The sequence below is a fragment of the Myxine glutinosa genome, chromosome 5 (assembly GCF_964187855.1).
Source record: "Myxine glutinosa chromosome 5, kmMyxGlut1.1, whole genome shotgun sequence".
Classification (NCBI taxonomy): Eukaryota; Metazoa; Chordata; class Myxini; order Myxiniformes; family Myxinidae; genus Myxine; species Myxine glutinosa.
In genome coordinates this window covers 154,864,499-154,882,187 of record NC_136265.1, presented here as the reverse complement: position 1 = coordinate 154,882,187, position 17,689 = coordinate 154,864,499, and the positions used below count along the sequence as shown (strand labels likewise).

The 17,689-nt window shown below is 44.0% G+C and overlaps 1 protein-coding gene across 3 annotated transcripts in view; it reads right to left on the bottom strand.

The window, feature by feature from the left end:
- The window catches only part of LOC137426905 (putative helicase with zinc finger domain), a 331,899-nt gene that overhangs the window by 301,308 nt on the left and 12,902 nt on the right, over positions 1–17,689 (bottom strand). For all 3 annotated transcript variants that reach the window (XM_068115906.2, XM_068115908.2, XM_068115907.2), the window contains exons 5-8: positions 13,285–13,462; positions 8,311–8,418; positions 2,214–2,589; positions 1,319–1,417 (exon numbers count right to left, since the gene is read on the bottom strand). In XM_068115906.2, coding sequence (XP_067972007.2) covers positions 1,319–1,417; positions 2,214–2,589; positions 8,311–8,418; positions 13,285–13,462 — 761 coding nt within the window. The remainder of the gene's footprint in view (positions 1–1,318; positions 1,418–2,213; positions 2,590–8,310; positions 8,419–13,284; positions 13,463–17,689) is intronic.

The following is a 17,689-nucleotide window of genomic DNA, read 5'->3' as shown; positions in this document are numbered from 1 at the left end:
GCGAGAGACGTGTACATTTTCCCGCCTTCCTGCTCTGCCCTTTGTTTGAGAGATGCGCTACAAGGATCCCTCCCGCCGCCTGCTTGCCTTCATCGAGGGACGTGCTGTGACCGGGGAGAGCCGGGCGAAGCCATTCCTGGACGACCAAGTCGGCGCATTCGGCGCGTGAACATCATCCTTTCTTCATTTCCCCCTGTGAGTGTGATCGGGCCCGTGTCTGGGAATAAGTTAAGACTGTATAAGGCTGCTCTGTGTCTCTGCTTTCTACCGACCCTTGTACATAATAGTGTAAATAGTTATTAAACCTGTGTTCTTCCTTTTACTCGACCATCTCGCCCCTTCCATCTGTTGACTAAGCATGGTACGAATAAAACCGCTCGAATCGGGTTCCAATACCAGAGATCGGCACGGACCACGTGGTACGTCATCCGCTCGGACGTACCCAAATTACGCGTGGTTCGTGCGAGGCTTGATCTGTGTGTTCTTCTGGCAAGTGTGTCTGGCAAGTGTGCTTCTGGCAAGCAATATAAAAAACTTCTGGCAAGTGTGTTCCTACGAAACGCCACAATAAACGATTTATTCAAGTTAACACAGCGTTTGTCCATGGAGGAAAAACCCCTTGGGGAGGTGGGATTTTAGTATTTATATTGCTTTGTAATAACATTAATATCATGCTATTAACATTGTTGTTGTTATTACTTTTGTTATTAAAAGCGGCCTTGGGAAAACGCCACGATAAGCTATCTTAACACAGATATACACCACAACATGAACTTTCCCCAAGGCAGAAAACCCCCTTGGAGAGGGGGTTAAATGAAGTCACTCCAACCTCCTTCATATGACCCTTCATCGTCCTGTCAAGTTTGGTTGACATGGGACAAGTAACAACCGAATAAATCGCAGTCAGACAAACAGACAAACAGACACCAAATTGTGTATTTTACTGTATTTCACGAAGGCTGCTAATTGTATTAACAGGAAATTATGGGAAAGCAACACCTCTCAGTCTCATTCACGGATATTTGTCGTAATTTCATGAGTCCGATTTTCATTTAGGAACGGAGCAATTATGGTAAACCATTTTGAAATTGCCACTCATTTGTCTAAATGTTGAAAATTATGTTTAAAAGGCAATTTGATTATAGATTTTGCGCTAGTAACAACAGGTTAAAAGTGCCCGGCGAGTCGAACCAAGTCGGTGTAAACACGCACACACAGTGCATGCGCAAAAGGCCTCATTTAGCATTCGTATGTCATTTTGAAAGTCCCGTATTCATTAACAAAGTTTTTCACATTTGCACAGGTTTGTCTGCCTCACCTGTGTTCTCTGGAACCTGATATGGCATGATCACGAACGTAGGGTCGCCACAGTCCCAGCGAAGCCCAGAGAGAAGCAGTTCCTCTTTGGTGCTTTCTGCTGCTTGGTCAGGTTGGGAAAACAAGACATACTTGTTATAGGCACAAGATATTCTTAACAGACACAGAAAGGTGGTACAGTAATACCTAGCTTTGTGCTGAGGATGCATTCCTGGAAAAGAGAGTGCTAAAAGGGATCGTTTTACCATGGTTTATATGGAGATTTGTTCCCGACAGCATCATTTCTTCCGCATGAGCAGTATATGAGGGCCTCATTGGGTTATCGGGAATATTGCTAATAATAATACAGATGGTAAACATATTACTTTATAAACACTGTAATATACAGTAAACAACAGCTCAGGGTATTCAAGGGATGCCTGGTAATCTGTACTCGCAAGGTCACCACTGATACGGATGTTGTGCGAGTTACTGCAGCGCTTAAACCTGTTGCACCAAGCTTACCTGGCTCTCCATATTCTCTGACAAACTGCTCCTTGAACAAGTTTAACTTTGTCTCTGTTAACAAAGACGTTTGGTGGACTGCACAGAAGCTTTTATATTGTCTGCATTGTTGATAATATTGTTCTCATGGTCAACGTAGCCAAGTCTAATGCACAAACCACTTCCACCTGATTGGCACAGAGTGTGTGCATGCAATGCAAACAATGGTGACAGGTGTGTTTACTTGGCGAGTGCTACATGTTATGGATTTTCTTCATTTTTTTTTTTTAGTGAAAGAAATACTCTCAAGGACAAAGAGCTCCACAACAAATCAACATTCTACGGGGTAGCGCCAAGTGAGGTATTACTGTACCGTAGTGTGTATATATACCAAGTTGTTAACAATATGTTACCGTAGGTACTGGTTGTGCAGACAGAGACGGAAAGCGCCAGGACAGGATCAAAACCAAAATCAAACACGATCGTCTGTTGGAAGGATCCATGCACATCTGCAGAAAAACGCAGCCTAACAGTGTACACAGCTTCGCTGGAGCCCGCATGCCCTTGCGTGTTGCACTGGCCGGCCTGTTGGTGCCACTCCTGGGTTCCTTTCCCAATCGCTGGTGGATGAGCATTGCCGTGAAGCAGCGCATAGTCTTTCAGTTCAATGGATTCTTCATCTGCAGGATCCTCTGGGCCTTTGGAGGAGCAGCAAAAGATCGAGTCGATGGAGAAGTACGGCCGGTCAGAGTCATGCAGCAGGGCGATGTGCGAGAGACGGTAAGTAGGCTGAAAACAAACGTAGCAAAGGGTAAATCAACTGACTGGTGAAATGATAAAAAGGTGGCACAATATGTTTTACACTGGTAAAGTAGGAGAAATAATGATATCATTATGGGGTGTCATGTGATCATTTTCAATCATACAACAAGTGGTTTATGGCTAGCCCACTGACAAACATTGAGCGACTTAACAAGGACACACAAGTGTGTGTCCACCCTCAGGAGAGCCAGGAAACAATATCTCTCCGTTCTCAGGACAGAACTCTCTTATCTGTCTCCCTCTTCCAAATCCTGGTGGCATCTGGTCAAATCTGTTTCTGGTGTTTGTTCCCCCTCCATCCCCTCCCTCACCTCAAACGGCCACATGGCTGACTCCGCACGTGAAAAAGCTGAATGCCTCAACTCTAAGTTTCTGTCAACCCTCGACTCTGATTCTGCAACTGGACCTGACGGCATCAGCCCACGGGTCCTAAAATCCTGTTCTTCCGCTCTTTCACTCCCTCTATCTGTTCTCTTCACCCTCTCTTTTGCTCAAGGTCATCTGCCATCTGCTTGGAAATCTGCCAACATCACCGCTTTGCACAAAAAAGGTGCAAAAACAGATCCCAGCAACTACAGACCAATCAGCCTTCTCCCAATTATCAGCAAAGTCATGGATTCCATCATTGCTTCAGTTATGAAATCTTTCCTCTTCTCCAATGGCTTGATCTCTGATCATCAATTTGGTTTCAGACCTGGTCACTTGACTCTGGACATGCTGCTTCTGCTTTCTCAACAATGGATGGAGGTCCTCAATGCCAAACAGGAAATTAGAGCTGTCTCCCTTGACATATCACGTGCCTTCGATACGGTCTGGCACCCCGCTCTGCTCACCAAACTCTCCTCTTTTGGTATCCATGGAAATCTCCACGCATGGCTGGCGGACTTCCTCTCTGGTCGTAGTCAACGTGTGGCCCTGAATGGGTTTCTCTCATCTCCTCTTCTTGTTCAGGCTGGAGTTCCCCAAGGCAGTGTTCTGGGCCCTGTGCTTTTTCTGGTCTTCATCAATGATCTCTCTGACTCTCTTGAAAATCCTCTCCATCTCTTTGCTGATGACTCTACTCTCTGTCGCTCCATTCTTCATCCCTCAGATCGGCAGTCTGCAGCCTCCTCACTCTCTGCAGACCTGGACAAAATCACAGACTGGGCAAACAAGTGGAACATGTCTTTCAATCCTGACAAATCTCACACTCTTACGATGTCTCTCCGAAAAGACCGACTGGACAACCCTCCCATCCACTTTCTGAATAATCCTCTCCAAGAAGTTCTGTCACTCAAGCTTTTGGGTCTCACTATCTGCCATGATCTTTCCTGGGAAAACCACATTTCAAATCTGGCCTCCAAAGCCAGTCCTTCCTTGGCACACCTGAGCTCCTCACCACATACAAGGCTTTCATCCGCAGCTCAATGGAATACTGCTCTCCCCACTGGGCTGGTGCTCCTGCCTCACACCTAGCTCGTCTTCACGCTGTTGAAACCAAAGCATTCAGAATCATTGGAATCTCCCGCGATGAAGCTAACTCCAAGGGCCTCTCACTCACTCACCGCAGGCAGGTTGGTGGTCTTTCCGTCTTCTACCGACTCCTCTCTGGCCTTGCCCCCCAGCTCTCTCTGGGCTCTGTCCCGCAAATATTCCGACAGGTCGCACAAGATCTGCCTGCAACCCTCTTATGGTTAAACTGCCAAAATCAAGACTCTGTGCTCACCTTCACTCCTTCATTCCTCTTTTCTCCCACCTCTGGAACAAACTCCCTCACTCTCTTCAATCCCACTCCATCCTCCAGGTCATTAAAACAGCTGTTCACCACCATCTCTTATCTTCCCCCATCCAAAACCTTGATCTTTTCTATCCCTGCTAATTTCACCCCAATTCCACTTTTTTGAAATACCAACTTCTGTCCTGGAAGTCCTTGGTGTCCTTGTGTTTTATACTTCTCCCACCCCCCCCCCCCCCTTCCCACACATCCTCCCCCCAAGCCCTCTCCCGCCCACACATCTCCCTGCTCTTAAATGTTGTGTGCTCTCAAGTGTTTGTGTGCTTCCCCTTCTCTTGTCTTCCGCTCCCTCTTTTTATATATTTTGTTTGTCTGGTTGATTTGTTTGTGAAGTAAATGTCAGCTCTTTCACGAGCCTCGATTCAGTATACAAAAAAAAAAGGAAAAAAAAGTTTGAATTGTCAAAGGCTGATGGAAGAGTTTGTACATATATCATGTGCTGGGCAAGGACATTATCAGATGTGTACGTGCACATGAAGGCAACAATTGACAAAGCCACACAGTATATGGGATAAATCAGATCTTGTGTTGAGATGCAAGTGATAGACAGGCCAACCCAATATTGTGACATAACAGTGGTGTCTTCCAATGTTGAGATGAATCCGTTTGTTGACTCCTAATACTTTGAAGACAGGCTGCATGAAAAAGGCGATGAAGACATGTTGCATGTACAAGTATCCCCCGCTTAACAAAGGGGTTTCGTTTCGTATATTTATACCCCTTGGTATAGCGAGCCTTAGTTATGCGGGAGCTCGTTTTCCATTATTTATTATGGAAAAACTAGCAGGGGCTACCTGGCGCTGGCCTGGGAGGTGGGTGGGGGTGATATCCGGTGCTGCCAGCTGAGTGAGCTTTTCCCTGCGGTGGTTTCAGGATGTGATGGACATTGAAAAGCCATGGAGTTATTGGCCTCATGATAGTTACCTTTTACATGCAGGCCAGTGGCAGAACTGCCTGCACCCACATCCCAATATAAAGCTTATAGTGGCCTCTTATGGCCTCAAAACGGATGTTAACAAAAACTAGTATCCCCAAAGCACATATCCCCAAAAGTTGCTGCCTTTAGGTACTTAGGTTTGGCCGTGAAATAATAACGTACAAGTGCACAAACACTTGAAAAGATGTATATAGATTACACTTCCTTTCCTAACCCTAATTTTTCGGTCTACTCACAAAGCCATATGCTTGGTATAACGATGGTTTTAGTTGCAATTAACATAATAATATCATTTACCTAATAATAAAGACAGCAACGCAATAATAAAGTTAATTTAGTTGTAACATTTATCAAAACAATCTTGAGCAAGTTTCCATACGAGAAGGCAATTTTTATCCCTTTTATTCTGAAAAGTAAATTATTCGCAAGACTTCTGAAAAGGTAATCGCCCTATTAAATTGATAATCGGCAGGAAAAACGTTATCACCTTGCTCAATCACCAGACACTGCGTTGTGGGGACGGCTCTTTCACCGAAGCAAATGAAGACCTTAGTTAAGCAATGGATTGACCTAAATGAAACCATTTATCGTAGCAAACCTTCGCTATTCGAACGCTCATTAAACTAACATCAACAAGATCTAATGCCTAGCCAGCAAATCTAACATCAAGCATTGAGCTTTCAAGGCCTGTGAATACATTATTATGACAAATATGGCAGTGCTTTTAGTACATCAGTTAATGATCATAAACCTGATTTGGTGGTTCGTAGGGCATATGACTTGGACAGTCTACTCAGTAAGTACAAGTTTCTTCTTGAGATATTCGTATAAGGTATTGGCCCTGAAAAGGTCACCAAGTACACCAGGCAGAATTTGAAGCTCAGAATGATGAGGTTTTTGGGAATAGGATGGTAGTCTGCAAGCTCAAGTTAAAAAGCAGCAAGATCTGGTGTATACCAGTTCCATCGCTCTGCAAGATGGTTTCAAACATGGATAACGGCTTTCAAACAAGTAGCTGATCCATCCTGGTGCCCAAAACATCCACAGGTGATAATCATGCTTGTGACCAGGCAGAGGGCACCAGCCTTCTGCCACTGCAATGCTGATCATGGGTGATATTGCTCAGTGTGACGGGATTTGTATAAACGTCACAGATTTTAATCTTGCCTCAGCAAAAACTATTGTCGTGTCAGCCCCGGCGGTTAATACCGCCGGGTGACAAATAGCCGTAACAGTCCTCAATTCCGAGGCGCGCAACCGAAACTGGTGGGTGAAGAAACCAAAGCACTTACCTCAGACGGAAGCCACGGGGGTTTATTCTCGGACCCATGAACAGAGAAAGACAACACAACAACAACAACAACAACAAAATGCTACAATAATGATTTAATGAACGTAATACATCAAATAACAATGAAAGGTGAGGTAGACTAAAATTCTCTAATGTGAGTGTTCCCAACTCAGACACGAATACGAACAAGGGGGGACGACAACAACAACAGGCATTTTAAGGCCATTTTCCCTGCCAGAGCGGGGGTTAGCCTTGCAGGTTAGCCATGACAATCTTCTCCATTTGGGGAAGATAAAAATTTTTAAAATGTTTGATCGAGTCGGTCGGTACTCATTTCTAGTCACAAAATTCTTCCAAGGGCTTGGTAGTTGTTGCAGCCCACGCAGCCAACCGCGCGGAAAACGGTCGAACAATGGCGGCGAAAACGCTCGAACAATGGCGGCGAAAACGCTCGAACAATGGCGGCGAAAACGCCGAGGTGTGAGCAAGCAATCCAACGGCCCTTCCTCGCTTCCACCGCTAAGCGAGACGCGGCTTCCAGCTCCCCCAAAAAGCACCACAGTCCTCCAACATTACAAAGGTTCCACAAAGCTCCGAAACATCTCCTCACAAGCGCACCCGAAACAACAGCGACGGCTCGAGACGAAAGCCAGAACGAGTGAGAGAGAGAGACTTCTTCTTCCTTCCCTCAAACCTTCTAGCACTGACATCACGCCGACCAACGGCCAAGCTCTCTCGACGCATCCCATGTCCTCTCGACCAATGACGAAGCCTGTCAGTTACGATCCCTGGGAGGTGGGGTTTATTTTTCGATCGGCAAATGATCGGGTCCTGTCGGCGGTGGTGAGGCAGGGTTTAGCCCGACCGGGAATGTTCTGTGGTTCTGTCGGCAGTTATGTCAGTGATTGTTCGTTAATGGCAGGTTTCGCATGGTCGGCCTTGTAAATGTAAAAATTTTAAAAAGTAGAGAAAAGCCACAGGAGGCAATCACAAACTGGGGGAAAACTACCTTAACCCCAATCTAGATAACACCACTCCACCCCCTGTGTGAAGACACATAAACAACCTTAAGCTCCAGTTTCCCTAGTTAATACACCAAGATGTCTCCTACGTGTCCACGGTCCATGCTATTCCTATACAATCCTATCTGTACTATGGTATTTCATCATCTACCCCCACAAACATAACACTAATATTCCAGACAGTCTATATTGGCACTTCCACTGGGTCATTTCTGCGAATTACAGTAATCATGCTAGGGACTTTTCTCCAGAATGCAGAAACCTGGACGAGGTGAGAATCCTCATGGTTGCACAATATATTCTCCACTGATCGTCAAATGCAAGAGTCAGGACCCCAAAGCACACAGGTCTCGCCATGATAAAAAGCCGTATTACCAGCAGCAAATAATTATTGTGCAAAAACTGCATGTCATCGTTCCACAAACATCGGCATTAAGAAATCTCGATCTTACTCGAGATTTAGCTCTTACACGAGCCTCGATCTTGTATACAAAAAAAAAAAAAAAAAAAGAATAAGGTGATCAGACAATCTGAAGTGACAGCCACCCTAGAAATGTTCCAGAAGGATTATCCCAACAGAATAGGAAATCAGACCTTGTAAAGTGGTGTGGGTTGTGCGAGACCATTTTTTCCCAAACCCTGCTGTTGGATTGTGGATACAGACCTGGCACTTCAATGTGAACGTCCATAAGTTTGTGCAATTCTTGTCGCTTACAGACAGGTTCAGCTCAGGACTGTGATGCACCCGGATGCCATCGAGAGCACTGACCATCTGAAAATGCACGAAACAAGCAGAAAATCTTTCAAAAGTGAGATTATAAGCTCTGTGTTACACAAAAAGACAATTGTTCCAGAAGCACAACTGATGAGAAAAGACAACAAGGAATTAATCATTTGAAAATGTCTTCTGCAAATGTCTACAATCTGTAATCTAAGGTATCTTATGGGAAGAAACCCCAGAGTCAGAAATTGAATGACAATGACGGGTTTTTATTTATTTGACAGCACGTTAAATTTTTTTTTTGTGTGTGTTGTTTGTGTCCTTTATGACACCCCTAAAAACAGTAAGTTTCCTGTTTGGAATGATTTTCAATTTTGATTGCCTGCCAGACAGACTAAAAAAGATTAACTTGCTCCTCTGTGCGCATGAGCCTGGTGTTGGCTTAATGGCTAAAATGGCTGCCCTAAGATCCTAGGGTCTTGACTTCGAGCCAAGTTCAGGAGAAGATCACTTCCACCCCCTCCAACATCCACCCTCCACCCCTTCCCTCACTATCCCCCTCTCCCTACCCCACACCCTTATCCCCAGCCACCAAAAGCAATTACAAAAATTTAAACCCGACAAACTTAATGGTAAATGGATTTACATTACAGGTCTTAACATGAGTAATCATTATGGATTACAGTTACTGATATTCAGTTGTCCAATTACATTAATGCAGTGCAGTAAATTCTCGTACATCGCTTCCAACAACGTCGTTTACAACAACAACGCTAACCAACAGGGGAAAGTTATCGGTGGTACAGCATGTACAGTAAGTACAGTACATAAAATAAGTTCTCCTACAAAGTCGTGTTTCCATATAACGTCGTCAGTTCCCGTCAGTATGCCGCATCTTTTGACTTTCCTCCCTCACACACATTATTTGGAAATACAGTACCTCACAAAACAAATAAAATTAACAAGAAGATGTCATGCAGAACACGATACTTGCAAAATCTACCCCTCCCCAAAATAAAAAATTTCCATGGATACATCAAATTGTCCATTTCATTAAGATTAAAATCTTAATCAAAGCTCGGGTCAATCCGATTAAAAGTGATGATTTTTCAGAAGAAAATTGATATTACAAGTTTGACTTTGAATTAACCTTTGACCTTGTGACCTCAAAAATAGTTGGTTCCCAATTTACTGACTCAATGTGCAAATGCTGTTCAATTTTCAAGTCAATCAGTTGAAAAATGAGAATTTTAGAAATTTGACCTCAAGATGACCTTTGACGTCAAAATCAACAGGCTTCTCAATTGTGACGACCTCTAGAAGTTGGTGAAGTTTCATGACAATCGGTTTAGAATTGTGACCTGTAGGCGAGTGAAGGACAGAACGTAAAGTTTACGTAAAGGAGGGTTTACCGTGGGAGTTGTTGTATGCAGATGATCTGGTGTTGATTGCGGAAAGTATGGATGGACTGAAGGAAAAGATGAACAAGTGGAAGGAATGTATGGAGACAAAAGGGGGAATATCGGAAAGACGAAGGTGATGGCAAGTGGTAAAGCATGTGGTGAGGTGGAAAGAACTGGGAAGTGGCCGTGTGCTGTGTGCAGGAAGGGTGTCGGAGTGAACTCCATTCAATGTACAATGTGCGCTGAGTGGGTTCATCAAAAATGTAGTGGTGTGAGAGGGTCATTTACCAGTGTGGCAGCTACATTCAAATGTAAGGTGTGCACAGAGGGAGCTGCAGATGGAGGAAATGTTGAGTTGGATCTTGGAGACGGCGTGAAGCTGGAAAGTGTGAAAACATTTTGCTACCTCAGAGACATGCTGAATGGAGAAGGTGGATCAGACTCGGCAACGGTTGCTCGAGTGAGATGTGCATGGAAGAAGTTTCGGGAACTGAGTGGCGTGCTGATGAGGAGGAGAGTGTCGCTGAAGCTGAAGGGAAAGGTGTATGCTGCATGTGTGAGAAGTGTTATGATTTATGGGAGCGAGACATGGGTAATGAACGTAGAGCAGCAACGAAGGCTGGAAAGGGTGGAAATGCGAATGGTTCGATGGATGTGCGGAGTATCGTTGAGAGAGAGGAAGACAAATGATGAATTGCGAAAGATGATGGGAATATTGCCTGTGATTGATGCTATGAAGAGGAACAGGTTGAGATGGTTTGGTCATGTGTTGAGGAAGGATGAAAGTGACTGGTTGAGAAGAGTGATGGAAGTTAATGTAGAAGGAAGTAGAGGACGGGGAAGACCGAGAAAGACTTGGCTAAAAATGGTGGAAGAAGAAATGCGGGCAAGGGGGTTAACAAGGAGAGATGCAGAAAATAGGGCAAAATGGAGAAGATTGTCATGGGGACCGCAAGGCTAACCCCCGCTCTAGCAGGGAAAATGGCCTTAAAATGCATGTTGTTGTTGTTGTTGTTTGTAATGTGCAAATGCTGTTCAATTTTCAAGTCAATCAGTTGAAAAATGAGAATTTTAGAAATTTGACCTCAAGATGACCTTTGACGTCAAAATCAACAGGCTTCTCAATTGTGACGACCTCTACAAGTTGGTGAAGTTTCATGACAATCGGTTTAGAATTGTGACCTGTAGGCGAGTGAAGGACAGACAAACAAACAAACAGAATAACAAATGCAACCGACCAATACACTTGAAAAATCTTCGATTTTGCAAGTAATAAAAGCATTATAAAAATAACAAAAAAGCAACATGACGATGCAAGTTCTCACTGATGATGGTCGTGGATGAAGCTTGTGGAGGTAGAGTGTGAGAGAAAATGGTGGAGTGGGCTATGGATTTCCTTTGCTTCTTTGTGGCATGCTCATTGTCCTTTGTGTTACCGAGCGGATGCTGAACAAAGACCAAGATGGTGTGGGTAGGGGGATAGGCACATCCGCCTCTCGTTGCTTTTCATCCTGATGCGTACAGTAGATATACTGCACAAGATGCCGAGGATGCTGTTCCACTGACGCAAGTACTGTATTTAGTTTTATCTCAACACTAGGATGTTATCTATCTTCTATCTATATACAGTCACGTGAAAAAGTAAGTACACCCCATGTAAAGTTTTGACTTTTTCAACATATTTCAACATACAGCTATTTGATCTTCATTTCAACAATATTGACAGATAAAGGTGATATAATATAACAAATATCATGAAACATTTTCATTTTGTAGTCCATTGTATAATTTAAATAAACATAAATGCAAATTTCGCATGTGGAAAAAGTAAGTACACCCTTGGCTCTAATAGATGGTATTGCCCCCTTTGGCAGAAATAACCTCAGGTAGGCGTTTCTTATAACTGTCTACCAGTCTCTGACATCGACTGGGAGAAATTTTTGCCCACTCCTCCATGCAGAATTCTTTCAGCTGTGCGATGTTTGAGGGGTTTCTTGCATGCACAGGTCGTTTCAAATCCCCCCACAACATCTCGATGGGATTTCGATCCGGACTTTGACTTGGCCATGCCAGAACCCTCCATTTCTTTCTTTTCAGCCATTCCTTGGTGGATTTACTGGTATGTTTAGGGTCATTGTCATGTTGCAAGGTCCACCTTCGGTTGAGCTTCAACTTTCCGACAGATGGCCTCACATTATTCTCAAGCACCCTCTGGTACAATGAAGAATTCATATTGGTTTCTATGATGGTGAGCTGCCCAGGCCCTGATGCAGCAAAGCTGCCCCAAACCATAATATTTCCACCACCATGCTTTACAGTTGGTATCAGGTTCTTGTGGTCAAATGCTGTCTTTGGTTTTTGCCAAACATGTCTTCTGGTACTGTGGCCAAATAGCTCTAACTTTGGTTCATCTGTCCAGAGTACATTGTTCCAGAAGTGCTGGTCTTTGCCATGGTGTTCATTGGCAAACTTTAGTCTTGCCCTGATGTTCTTTCTGGACAGCAAACGTGTCCTCCGAGAACACCTCTCCAGAGTGTCCGAGAACACTCCGAGAACAGTCGAATGATTGATTTCAAATTGTTTGGAGATATTTTTAAATCCCTTCCCAGACTCGTAGGCATCTATAACCTTCTTTCTGAAGGCCCCAGAGAGCTCTTTTGATCTAGGCATGGTGACGCCGCACACTTCAACAACAAAGAGCAAACCAAACTAAATGTCTGAGGTTTAAATAAGACAGGTTCCTCCAAGATCCTCTCTAACGATGTTCTAATCATTTGCACCTGAGCTGGTGCACCTGATTCTAATTTTAGATATTTGAAGTAGTGATAAATGTAGGGGTGTACTTACTTTTTCCACATACAAAATTTGCATTTATGTTTATTTAAATTCTACAATGGACTACAAAATGTAAATGTTTCATGATATTTGTTATATTATATCACCTTTATCTATCAATATTGTTGAAATGAAGATCAAATAGCTGTATGTTGAAATATGTTGAAAAGGTCAAAACTTTACATGGGGTGTACTTACTTTTTCACGTGACTGTATATAAAAGAAAGTTTTTGTTTGTTTGTTTGTATGCACACGCTAATCTCCTGAACGGTGAAAGATAGGAGGAAACCTCTGAAACAAAAAATGTCGGGACGGGCCCCGGGAATGTTATAGGCCACCTCGGCCGTGCTGGGCCCATTTCGCAATTAAAAGCTGAGCTGAATTATCGTATTAAATTCATTCAAATAGAACCTGGGCAACGCCGTGTGCTTTCGCCTAGTTGAATATAAATGTACAAAAATATGAATTTTCTGACTCATCAAAGGTGTTTTTGTTGCCAAAAATTTCGACTTGGGTTACATTAAATGTTATTTACATCAATTTGAATCGGAACATTCGTTTCTGACAACCGCGTTTTCTCCATATTCACACTTTTTAGGGGCACGTTAACGACATCGGAGGAGAACTTACTGTAATATAGGTGATTATTGTCACAGAGCAATGCAGAAACCAAACATACCACAGATGATTGGTCCACTGCGTTCAACCACTTCTCGAGCAAGGTTTCAGCATAGCCTTTATCAATATCGTTGAGCTGCAAACAGCCGGGGTGTCGCTGCTTCCACTCGAGGAGCTCCTCGGGGGAGTGGGCAAGAACACACTGGGCGCCCAATCTACAATGTCCAGCCTGGAGGAACCTGCACACAAAGCCAGAAAAGTAAAACACCTAACGACGGCCAAATAATCATTACTTGGAAGCACAACTGGAAATCTCGATGAATAAATTTAGAAATTTAAATAAACTCTTTAACTTCGGAATAATAAACTCTTCAGAACCAAGAGAGAACCTTTTAGTCCAGTGCTTTGCAACTGGTGTGCTGTGTCAAAGTCTCTTTCGTAATTAGAGGAGAATAAAGAAAATCGATGGAACAGTAAAACTGCGTTCGTGATCTTTTGGCTTCATCTGTAAAGGCATCGGTCAAGGAGCTTTCTCTGAAGGCATGAGAGGAATTTATAGACCTCAAGAGCGATCGCACTCTGAACCTTAAGTTCAGTGAGGTGCCAAACCTGCTGCTGACCCATCTAGCTATCGGCCAATATCTCTGCCATATATGACATGGAGGTTGTTCGAGTGTGTCCTTCTCGCCAGGCTCTCTCCATAGGTAGAGCCCAACTTTTCCAAGGAACAAGCAGGCTTCAGACCTGATATTAGCTGCACTTACCACCCACATTGAGGCTGGCTACCAATGCATGCTCACGAAAGGTGGTGCACTAATTGACTTTTCATCGGCGTATTATATGGTATGGCTCCAGAAAGTTACACCACCTCCAGAAAGTTTGCCGACACAGATTATCTTTCCCTTGCTTCCCAAGCAATCAACCTTGAAGATCTCAGCAGTACGCTGCCCTGGGAGTTAAAGGTAACGGAGCAATACTTCATCGACTGGTGCATCTGCTCAAACCAAACTAAGACGATAGTTACTGCCTGTTTAACAGCAAACTCCATGTTTCCTTTTGTGGAAAACCAATCAAGAACGAACCACAACCCAAATACCTTGGAGTCATGCTTCACTGCAGCCTCATGTTCCACGAACACTGAAAACAGGTCACAGAAAATATCAAGACCAGGGTAAACATCTTCTTCTTCTCCTCCTCCTCCTCTTCCCTTTATAATGGGTGAGGTCCGATGGCACTAAGCTCCTGTCCTGCATTGACCTCGAAACGCCTCCATTCCCCTCTGTCTTCAACCAACTCTCTCTATCCTCCAACCACCCCCACCTTACCGATACTGATAAACATCATCTGGAAACTAACAGACACCAGGTGGGGATCAAGTGCACGCACTCTTTACACCCTTGGTTGTGTACTCTGCTGTTCTCCTGTTTGGCCAGAGAGCAGCCACACAAAACACTTGGAAACTGAACTGAAAACACCGTTGCGGATAATCAGCGGTACAATGAAATCAACACACGTGCAATGACTCCCAGTCCTATCTAACATCTCACCCCCTGATGTGCGCCAGAAGAAAAGAATGCTTAGAGAGTTTGAGCCGTTTTTCAACAACATTTTCAACAACACACCCGTTTACAACAACACAACTTTGTGAAGTGAGCCTCTCAACATTAACACTTATCAAGAACAACAAGTGGTCATACTAAAGATCTTGGATCAGGAGCTTCGTGTAACCCTTTCTAGCATAGAGCCGAACATCAAGTACCTCGGTTCCTCGAGACATCCACAAGTCTATCACTCGTGCCAAATGAAAGTTCAGGCCTCCCATTTCTCACTTGATTTCAAAATAAAACGTCAAATTAATTTATATCATTGTTTGAAATATTTTGTACATCACTTGAAATATTTAATTTGCTCATGCACTGTTTGATATAATTTGCTCAACTAGGTAAAAAAGGGAATTTTTACTCTTCCTTCCAATGACCAATGGGTGATGAAAACATAACAGACAATGAAGTGAAAAAAATATGGCTTGGAGTGCCGTGAGGATCGAGCAAACTCAAAAATGTGCCGCAAAATAATAAAGGTTGAGAAGCACTGGACTAGTGCTTTCAGTTGATCTTTTTTCTCAGGTTAAGGTAATACTGGAGATTTGTTACAAAAGTGTCCTGCCGTAAATGTATGCTGTGAAGCACAGTTCAGAAATCAGATAATTATCTGTGCATTCTGAAATTGGAGAATTTTTTTTTTTTTTTTAATTGTTTATATACAGAATCGAGGCTCGTGTAAGAGCTAACACATTGAACATGAAAACGTGCACACATAAAACATGCGATGAAGGAGCGGGAGACAAGAGAGGGAGAGAGGGAAGCACATAAGCACAACAACAGAAGAGAACAGGGACGTCGATGGATCTGTGTAAGGGGGAGGGCTGGGGGAGGAGGGAAGGGTACACGGTATAAAGCAAATGAACACTTCTAGGCATTTCAGGAAAGAAGTTGGGGATTTAAAGAGGTGGATTTGGGGTGTTGTGGAAGACGACGTTGCACCGATGATATGGAGTCGGGGTGTTTCCCATTCAAATTCCACGTGAACTCGGCCACCCAAACCAAGTTCTCTCCAAACTCTCTGCCGATGGCATCCAAGGCCAACTCCCCACATGGCTTACTGACTTCTTCTACTCTCATAGCCAATGTGTGGCTCTCAACGGAATCCTTTCATCGCCTCTCCCCATCAAGGCTCGTAACGGTCTATTCCCTCAGTAGAACGGATTGGCCTAGATCACGTGAGTGGTTTGGGCGGTTCTGCTGTTGAATTAGGGGGCCCCGGGCGATCCACCCGGGCGTTGGTCTGGCTCAGGCCATTGGTCCCGCCCTTACCTAGGAGAAGCGAGCCGAGAGGCGTACGTGGCAATCCTAGGGAGGTTTATTTTTCGGCCCTCAGGGGATCTTAGGATTCTCTGGGGGACGAGCTAATCCCATTACTTACTAACTATGAGGGAGAAACCCAACCTTTTCCCTCTTTCCTATATGTTTTTGGGGTATGCGCATGCGGACAACTTATGTTGTTAGGCTGACTCAGTAATGAGTCAGACCCCAGAATTCTGGGGTGGCAAATTGGAGGGACGCCTGAAAAGGTTAACCCGCAGCTTAGGCTGTGAAATCACCAAGCTAAGTGATTCTTAAATCACCTTAAATCAATCATCTTAAATCACCAAGCTAAAATCCCCCCCCCCCCCCCCTTCACATGCCTCCCCCCCTTCACATGCCTCCCCCCCAAAGCCCTCTCCCTCCCACAGATCTCTCGATGTCTCCATGTCTCTCGGTCCCTGCTCTCAAATGTTGTGTTTGTGTCCTTCCCCCTCTCTCCCCATCTTGTCTACCGCTCCCGATGTTATTTGTTTTATGTGTCTGTTTGTCTTTCTGTGTGATTAATGTTCGCTCTTTCACGAGCCTCGATCTTGTATACAAAAAAAAAAAAATACAAAATACAAAATACAAAAAAAAATACAAAAAAAAAAAAAAAAAAAAAGGCTGGAATGCCCCTAAGCGGTGGTCTGGGCCCAGTCCGTTTCCTTTTCATCAATGATCTCTCTGACTCTGGAAAATCCTCTATCTATTTGATTATTTCTCCACCATCTCCTGTGACATCCCTCGTCCTTCAGACAGGCAGGATGCAGCCTCTTCCCTCTCTTCAGACCTTGATAAAAATCACAAACTGGTCAAACACTTGGAATATGTCTTTCAATCCTGACAAATAAATCTCATACTACCACTATGTCATTATCTATATCTATTTCAGAAAAGACCAGCTGGAAAACCCTTCAATCTACTTTTTTAACAAACTTCTTGAGGAAGTACAGTCACTCAAACTCCTCAGTTTCATTATTAGGCATGATCCTTCTTGGACAAGCCACATTTCAAAGTTAACTTCCATCCTGCATCGTACAAAGTCCCTCATTGGCACTCCTGAACTCCTGTCCACTTACAGGGTCCTTATCCTTAGCCTGATGGAGTACTGCAATCCCATCTAGGATGGCTCCCCTGCCTCACTACTTGCTCAGCTTAATGCTGTGGAAATGAAAGCCTTCAATATTTGGGGAATCTTCTATGACGAAGCAGAGTCTATGGGCCTATCACTTTCCCATCGCAGACAGTCAATGGTCTCTCCATCTTCTCCACCTCCATTTTGGTCTTGCACATTCTGCTCTTTCCATGCTTTGTCCACCCCTTCTGGTCAACTCTCAAAATCCAGAATCATGATTCACCTCCACTCTTTCATTCCTCTTTTTTTCCTGCCTCTGGAACAAACTCCCACACTTTCTTCAATCCCACTCCTCCCTCAAGGTCTTCTAGACACTTGTTCACCACCATCTCAGATCATCCTGTTACGTGCTCCTCCCCGACCCCCTGGTCACGGTGTACCTCCGAGCCCCGAGAGGAGTCACGGCAGAAAAATGTGTTATTCTGTGT